At 43.3% G+C, this 8,690-nt stretch overlaps 1 protein-coding gene across 1 annotated transcript; it reads right to left on the bottom strand.

Moving 5' to 3' along the window:
- Positions 1-4,748: 4,748 nt before the first annotated feature.
- On the bottom strand, positions 4,749-6,739 carry LOC111575547 (dickkopf-related protein 1-like). The gene is made up of 4 exons (XM_023280747.3): positions 6,347-6,739; positions 6,069-6,213; positions 5,750-5,884; positions 4,749-5,625 (listed from the first exon to the last, which is right to left on the bottom strand). Exons 1-4 carry the CDS (start codon positions 6,560-6,562, stop codon positions 5,360-5,362), a joined length of 762 nt encoding a protein of 253 aa, XP_023136515.1. The 5' UTR covers positions 6,563-6,739; the 3' UTR covers positions 4,749-5,359.
- Positions 6,740-8,690: the final 1,951 nt, after the last annotated feature.

The raw sequence follows: 8,690 nt of genomic DNA, 5'->3' as shown, positions 1-8,690 counted from the left end.
GAGCATACTGGATTAGGCATGGTCACCAGCAATACCTACTGATGGCACACACTCATACTGGGATTTGCCAATCATTGGTTAAACTGTCTCTCCTCAGTACTTTAAGTTTTTTTTCAAAGTGTAAGGTTTCTGCAGTCACCTCTATTCAATCAGCTGTGCTTATTGACTGTGACTCCATAAGCCTGCCATCCATTCAAAGTTATATAACTGCATATAACTTTATTCTATACTGAATAGCAACTCAGTCTGCGTTAGTTTTCCACCAGCTCTCTCACTGTGCAATATTTTTTTTGACTTCTTCGAAAACTTTGTAAATAATGAGTAAATTATATGTGTGAAGCAGCTTTGCGCAATGTGGTTGTGGCTGAGGCAGACTTTACATAGCAGCCAGGAGCTGAGCCAGCTCTGGCCCTGGCCCTTGTCCTAGCCCCGGGCCGCCAGCAGCAAGCTTCTGGACCAACCATAATGAAGAGTAGGCATTTTTTTTATTCCCAGCTGCAACTCTGCCCGCTTTCTTGGTGCATCTGTTCGCTCCCGACTCGTCTGTCAGGGCTGGCAGACGTTGCATATTGGGATAATATTTGTAAAAACAATGGGAAGATTATTTGTTTGCGCTGAAGTGGTCGCAGCTGTGTAAGCACTGGACATGTTGGACAAGGAGGGACTTGAGAGAGTGAGGGAATCCACCTGAAGGATACAGGTGGTGGAGGACATGAACTGCGCTCCAAAGTGGTCTTTGAGTCCTGCCGCCACTGGGTTTCCTGCATAAACCAGTTGCAAGGAGAAAATAAACATGAGTCCAGAAGGCAACAGAGCATAACGAAACACTGGGTATTGTGGTCAAGTATCTGTTTGCTTGCTTTCATGTAGTGTTACTGTAACAGGCGACTTACGCAATGTCACACAACCACTTGTTTCTGTTTTAGTCCAACACGCTTACAAATTTTAGGTCTTGAAGTCATAGCAGCCAAGTTTCCTTCATGTGGTAGTGGCCGAAAAAAATAGTATGACTTCATCAGAGAGGGACCTGAGACCACAGCAGAGATATCAGCAGCAGATGGAAGGAACACCAGGATGGATCAAACCAGTCATCTGTTTGCCTCCCCTGGTGAGTAAACCCGCTGTCACAAGCTCTGTTCGTGCGACAGCAGCAAGAAACAGGCCACATGGACGTCCCCACAGGTTTCTGATTCAGTGACAATGTTTAATAAGCCACATATTGATATGCTAAAAGAATAGTTCAAAACATGAAGGAGTACTCCCTCATTCTTGGGAAGAAGTCATTTTCCCAAACTATGCTTCTTACTGATTTTCTTTCTGTTTAGCCTAGCTGAGCATAAAGATCAGTGTCATGAATGTGCTACTGAAAAAGGACAATCAGAGATTTTAAAGGAAATTAGGTGTTGCTTTTTCTTGGCGAACAAGTGCTGCATCGCATTTGCTGTGCAGAGCATTTTGAAATCTTGTCACCACACCCAGGTTGCCAGATTTGGCCCCAAAGTGCTTTTACAAAGGCCAAAACAAACATATTACAAGCAAATTATGCTTTAGTCAGTTACACTGCACAGAAACGCATGGCAGAGGATTAACTGTTGAAATTTGTACACGTAATGCTTCATTAAATGGCACAAATTCACGTTTGGATGTGTGTCATGTAGCCAGAGCCAGACTAGTTGTCTCCTCTGCATCCATCCAGCTCACTAATACACTAAAACTGAGTGATTGAGTGTCGAGTCTCACAATCAGAACAAAGCTTATGTTCGAATTGATGCAAAGACAGACAGAGAATGGCAAAGAGGAGTGAAATACACTTAAGTGAGAGGGAACAATTGTCCCTGCTGTATTACCTGAAAAGTAATATGAAACCCAATCAAACCAACACGTCATCATCCCACTCTGTGAAAAGCCTTGTTTCCCGTGTTTTGTTGACATCACTTAGCAGTTGAATGAGTGGAGCAAACCTGTTCTCCACCTGCATAAGCACACTTGACATATTGTGTTCAGTGAGTTGTCCTTTGTTTAATTATTATTTCCCAAGGACAGGGAGATTTCCCCTTATTGCACAACGCAGGCAGATTGTCATCCCACAAAGATGAATAGTGTACATTGTGTTTCTTTTCCAAGGAGTGATCAGTGCCAGCACCCAAAAGTTTGACACCTCCCTGTGAAATTTTGTTTACATAAGTGCTCGGTTTTGATCCGAATGCTCATTCCAGAAGTATGCCATCCCTTTCATCTGACAAAATAACATGCGCTGCCTCTGTGTATTCTGCCTCGATTCTTTACCCTTTCATCTCTGACGGTTCACTCATGACTGTTAACTCAGAGATGTCTGTCAAGGATGTTTGGCAGCAGTGTAAGAATAACAATGGCAGATAGAGCAGGTACTCATGCGGATAAAAGCTTTATTGTAACTCTGAGATTATGAGGGGAGATAGCACGTTTTAACACAGTGGTAAAAACAAATAAGTTCTGGGTTTTATTGCCCATTAAGTGTTATCATAATAAAGTTCACTTCATTAGATCAGTATGTGGTTTTATGTTTGCGATATACAAATAAACTGCACATCCCAGCGAAATGAAAACTCACCGACTGTGTTTGTAAGCGTTTGCATGAGCTGCAGCCTGCATGTGTGTTGTTACGCTAAATGTTTGCTGTAGTTACACGTCTCCAGTTTTTTTTTTGAAGTGTACGGTAGCATGAAAACGCATGCCAGTAGAAGCGCTGATTCACTCTTGTGGTATGACAACACCAAAATGTTGTTGGTTAGGATGCCACTGCGTGGGCGAGTGTGCAAAACCTCTCACACCCCACGGTTCACCCTCCTGTGAGGCCGTGTGGTGTGAATGCGAGCGCGCCCACGTGTAGATGTGTTTGTGAATGCGTAAAGGCCGTTGGGTGGCATGCGGGGACACGACTGTGCGTGTCGCCTTGCCGTGCACAACGCTGTTGTCACTGCTGTTGTTTCTTTGGAGTCCACTAAATGTGCCATAGCTGCATGTGTAAAGCACATGCACACACAAAAACACACAACCTGGCCTTCCTCGAGTTAGGGCACATGCCTGTGGCCTGTGTTAGTCTGTGGTCGGTGTAATGATGACAGACTCGCACACACACACACACACACATGCAGATTCCAGGACCCCCACAAACATGACTTGGCTGAGGCTGCGTGGTATATTGTGCTGCTGACAATGCTCCCATTACTCTTAATTACTATGAAGAATGGACACTAAATTGCTTAAATGGAGTGTGTCTCTGCAAATGTCTGCCTGCCTCTTGGTCAATGCGCCTGTCCTCAGCAGCGGTGGGGCAAATATTCACATCATTTACTTCAGTAAAAATAGCAGTACCACAATGTAAAAATACTCTATCAACAGTGAAATGGAAGTGTCGTTAATGATAGTTTGAGGGATAATCAGCTAAATTTGAAAATATTATAATTTTACATAAGTAGGGTACTCATTGTTCAGGCAGAATGGCTCCTGGCAGTGTTATATTCTCATTTATTATACTGTTTCTCAAGCACCAACATGTAAATGGATGCATTTTTGGGTGGTGTAATATGTATTTTAGAGGCTGTTTAACAATCTTTTTGGAAAAGTAGAAAGTAAAGCAGCATAAAATGGCAATACATAGCAGAAGTGTCCCAGGACAGTTCTTGAGCTGTTTTCTTCACTGCTGCTCTTCTATGACGGAGTAAAAACCTCCCCATGTCTTTCTTAGACAAACTTCAAATTAATGTCTATGGATGTAAACAGATGAAGAGGTTATCTGGCTCGGTCAGATATCAAGAGTGTCTTGTGTTCCTTTTGATCTGACAAGAGAATCAGGCAAAAAGTACAGTAATTTCCTCACCATCTTCTAATCTAAACAGGTCTAATTACAGGCACCAAGGTGTATTTGACTGGATTCATAGCCTACATATTAGAGCACATCCATTGCACAACAGCCAGGAAATGGGGTGTGCTGTGCAATTGGAGAGATTGAGAACCGAGATCCTTTTTTTTTTTTGGTTGCGTCACACACAAAAAAAAGCTCTGCGGTGCACCTCATTTCATGAATCCTTGTGTAGATTGAGTAAGATGAAGTAATTAGAGGCTTTAGCTTGGATAGCTAGCTATCTGCTCTGCTGCACATGAAGGCAGGGAAGTTATAATTAGAAACTAGCCAACACCAAAGGTTTAGGTGGCAAACACTCGCCAGGACACACATGCTTTGTTATTACCTCTTTGCAGTTATCATTTGATACGGCCGCATCCTGCCCTGTTTTTAATGTTCATCTGATGACACGGCCTTGATTGACCATCCTTTGCTTCCACAGCAGGATGTGGCCTGTTGAGGCTCCCAGTAATGACTCATTAAAGATCTATGTTTGTTGTTAAGTGTGTCTGCCTGCACAAATTTCTACAGTTGTGTGTGTCGTGAGCCTGGGAAGCATATCTGGGCCAAACATTTAAACCATCCACTCATCCCCACCCACTGATTTGTGTAGACTGGGCTATGAGTTAAACACCGCAGAGTGATTGTTCAAACAACTCTTGCTTTCCAGAAGGGGACAGTTGTGACTTTGCCAGAAACATTTCTCGCCTGCACCAACCATCAAGTATTTGGACTGACTGGTTTAGATTCTATCTGCGGCAGGAAAATTCATATTCGACACATCTTGAGTGAAACCTTTTGTTTTTTGGGATTTTTTTGCAATACAGTAGATTAAAGATGAAAAATGAGGGGCAGAAAGAAGGAGTAAGGTTATCACATGTCATTTAATAAAACAAATATATTCATTTTTTTCTATAGATAACATTTTCTTTATAAAACAATATATATAACACATTTACAAAGCATGCAGCACCAAGTCTTTATAATACTGGTGTTGACAGAATTCAATAGCTCAATTAAGTGCCACCTCCAGGATAATATTTACAATACAGTAATTTACTGCAATAACCATGGCTTGAAGTTCCATAAAAAGAGAAACAAAACAGTTCTGCCATTACCGACGACATGAATCGATTTTCCCAATACTTCTGAAATGTCACTTCCTAACTTCCTCATCTGTTAATGGGGAATTGGATCAGTCCATCTTGCATTGTTGCATCCCTCTGGGTGTATCACTTTTCCAGGAATCATGTCTATCCTTCCGGGTGATGTGTTTGTGTCAGCAACTTCGGCAGGAAAGAATGTCTTAGGTGTTGGATGTCAGTGTGTGTGTGTGTGTGTGTGTCAGCATCTCTGGTGAATGCAAGGCTGAGAAGTGTTTGTCAGTGTCTGTGACTGATTGGTGGGCTTGCTAGGTGTGTGTGTGTCTGTGTCCGAGTGTGTATTTCTGTCTCTGTGTGCGTCCATGCGTTTGTGTCAGCGTCTTTGACAGGTGTGTAGGTTCCGGGCTGCAGTCCTGCTGACACTGTGATCTCGCTCTCCTTTCTCTGGTCGGCAGGCCAGGCCCTCACCACAGTCACAGCGCTGGAACAGCTCCAAGCCGTGGTTGCCTTTCCTGCGGTGGCGCGTACACACCTGGCCCTCTGTCAGCACAGGCTTACAGATGCGAGACCAGAAGTGTCTGGCGCAGCACAAACCCTCTGAGCAGTCTGCAGATCTCAGGCACGTATCCCCCTCTTGGCCTGAGGATAGAGGAAAAAGAAGAGTATGAAAAAAATGCTACATGAAACAGGGCTTACTGAAAAGTACTTATGTTGTGAGGTGAACCCAACAGATAAGACTGATGGTTCTAAACAGGATAGTCACCTTTGACAGCTTGAGGCTGATAGCCATGGGCAGTGGGAGGCTTCTTAGCTTGATGCTCCATGGTGTTGTTGTGTTTGTGCCAGCCAGTGGTTATTGTTGCATCTGTACCATCTATGTCACTTGGATGACAAACACCTGGAAAGGGCAAAAAGGCAAAAGAGAAATTCAGTCAGGGTCTGTAAGCCATTCATCAGTTAAGAATCAATACAATAGAATGTAGATAATTTGATTACAAAGCTATTCTCAGCTACTACAACATCCGCAACGACTTGGTAATCATGTGTCAGTGTTTGTTTTAAATTGAGATTTCTCTGCTCACCGTTGCTGCAGCGGTTCCCTGCACAACACATGGAGTCCCTTGCGCAACGCTTCCGGCTCTTACGGCAGGGCAGGCAGGCGCCCCGAGCGTCGTTGCAGAATTCATCACCTCCGCAGTCTTCATCATCCGTGCAAACACCTGACTGCTATAGTGTCATAAAAAAGAAAAACAGCGTGTCACAACATATATTGCTATTCGGAGAAAAAAAAAACTTACATGAACGCAACTTTTGTCGTTACGCACAGACTCGACTTTTACGCACGGGAAAAGTTAATTACCTGCACGGTGTCTACGGGTAATTTGTGCCCCACGCTGCCAGAGGGTGAAGTGCGCGGACTTGGACTGACAGTGTCGGCCACTTTACCAGGCGCAGCACCGGGCAAGTTTTTGATTGCGTTGGAGTTCATCAGAACAGCCCCCGCGTAAACGTCCCCAAGGTATCCAAACAGCGTGAGATACACAGCCAAGAAGCGGCGCGCCGAAGGCATCTGCATGACTCTCCCTTTAAATTCTGCTGCAAGCACACTGACAAAAAGAAAGAAAAAAATCCCTTCTGCTTTGCTGAAGAAAAAAAAACAAGACTGAGTGACAAAGTCCAAAAGCGGCCTTGAATCCTGAATCCCCAAAGTTTCCAGAGAGTTTCTTCACGATGCTTGGAAGTCTCCTGACTTGCAGTCCTGGGATGATCTCTTTATACATGTGGACCTGTTTGTCTTCCCGCCCCTCGCTGTGCACAACAAAGGCGGAGGGGTGGAATTTCAAACAGAGCCCCACTGTACGGAAATAGCCATCTATTCTCCGTGCACAGGACTGCGTTTCACAGTGTTTGTGTAATGATAATGACCTGCAAAGTCTGTCTGAATGCCCATCACTTAGTGACGCACAGGAGAAATAAAATGTACTCAGTCAATCCTCTAAGAATCCAACTTTCAATAAAAAATAATGATGAAATTAATGTTGCTTGTCTTTTTTCCCCTTACAAGTGACATTTTTGTCAAATTGTGTGCCTTATTTTTCCATGTTTTAACACTAACTTAGGCTCTTAGTGGGGAAAAAAGTATTTTTATGGTATGATTTAATGATTCTTTCTTACAAACCGAAACAGATAATGAGACGAGATTTTCTTGTTTTATAGATCACTTAGTTAAATGATAAGAATTAGTGACTTACCATTTGTTGATATATTTAATTACTGTCAGACAGTTATATGTGTAAGTTAAAGAAGAAATGTGGCCACAGCAGCGCATTTTATTCTTTAAATGTTTTTTTCTTTTCTTTATAGTGGCAGCAGTACTTCAACAATATTCCTCACGATGCGTTTCTTTCTTCATAACTGCTCGTCTTTGTAAAAGCTGCTCGGTTATTCCAGTTTTCTTTGACATTTAAGTAGTCTAACTGCCCTTTGGCTGTGTGAGGACTGATTGAAGTCACTTGCGTCGATTAACTACTTAATTTGATCCCTCTGATTGCAAAGGGGGCAATTATCCTCCAAAGTGCGCTTGATTACACCAGTGGCGGATATCAATGTGTAGGATATCCAGACCATTAAGGGGTGTGAAAAGTTTACCGAATTAATGGACTTCCGTGGAGAGGCCTTTTAGGATTGACTGGCACTTTTGAGATTAAAGGCGACTCTGATCTGCCCTGCTCTCTGACCCTTTGGGCTCCACCAAGAAATATCCACACTGAGGGGTTATTTATTTAGGAATTGAGTCTCAAAAATGTGGATTTGACCCAAATTTGCAAACCAAGGCCCGTTATTTCACCTTTTCCTCCCAAAAAATGTAGTTTGTTATAACATTTTCTTCAAATCTGATTACTTAAAATGCAGTGAAACAGTAATCTTATTCCTGTTTTGTTTTTTACTCCAAACCTTTTAAGTTAACTTTCTGACTCTCTAACTTAACTCTGTGTTTTTTGTTGTTGTTTTTGCAGCGTTTGCCAAAGCCAGTGCGCACCGAACAGCGCACTGAAGAGCTCACAGGTGCCGAAGTCCGTGATGGAAACGGGCCCTTTTCGTCTCTCCGTGAAAGTAACTTGGCACTTGGACGTCATCTGCTGGTCAGGTATAGTCCAGTGTGAGGATGTGTGTGTGTGTGCATGTGTGTATGAGTGTGTTTGTGTTGGAGATGCGCCATAGACACCTGACAAACACACTAGCACTTTGCGCGTTTGAATTGCTGCATATCTTTTGAAGTAGAGCTTTTATCTCCACTTTACTAAATGTCAGTGCTGGTAAGGTGAGCCCCTTTGATGCACTTTGATCGTCTTTGATCTAGCAGAAGTGTCACCCTGTTGTTATAGCTGAAGCCATTTCCCTGTCCCCCCACCTTCACCTCCACCCCACCACTGCCGCCACCAAACAAATTTGTTGTGCGAATAACACGGAGACCAGAGAAGCTGAATCATCTCCACTTACCACTAAGTGGATGACATTAACTCTTGGGCTGATTATTAGATCTCAGGGAACCTTCACCAGCAGTTCTCCGGCACTGGAGTCATGGGAGATGATTGGTTTTTTTTCTTTCTTACCAGCAGCTCCCTCGTGTGGCAGCTATAGCAAACTGTAAAACATCTCCACAGCACCAGCTCTCAATCAAATAACTGAGAGACAAACACGAC

The sequence above is a fragment of the Amphiprion ocellaris genome, chromosome 16, assembly GCF_022539595.1.
Source record: "Amphiprion ocellaris isolate individual 3 ecotype Okinawa chromosome 16, ASM2253959v1, whole genome shotgun sequence".
Lineage (NCBI taxonomy): Eukaryota > Metazoa > Chordata > Actinopteri > Pomacentridae > Amphiprion > Amphiprion ocellaris.
This window is presented reverse-complemented; position numbering and strand designations above follow the sequence as displayed.

Bases quoted from the DNA above. Each gene is read 5' to 3' on its own strand.
- LOC111575547 (XM_023280747.3), bottom strand. From the start codon at position 6,562: ATGCAGATGCCTTCGGCGCGCCGCTTCTTGGCTGTGTATCTCACGCTG. The intron at 5,885-6,068 runs GTGAGCAGAGAA...TGCCCTTTCCAG, and splicing joins AGGGAACCGCTGCAGCAACG to GTGTTTGTCATCCAAGTGAC. The intron at 5,626-5,749 runs GTGACTATCCTG...CTCTATCCTCAG, and splicing joins TCAGCCTCAAGCTGTCAAAG to GCCAAGAGGGGGATACGTGC.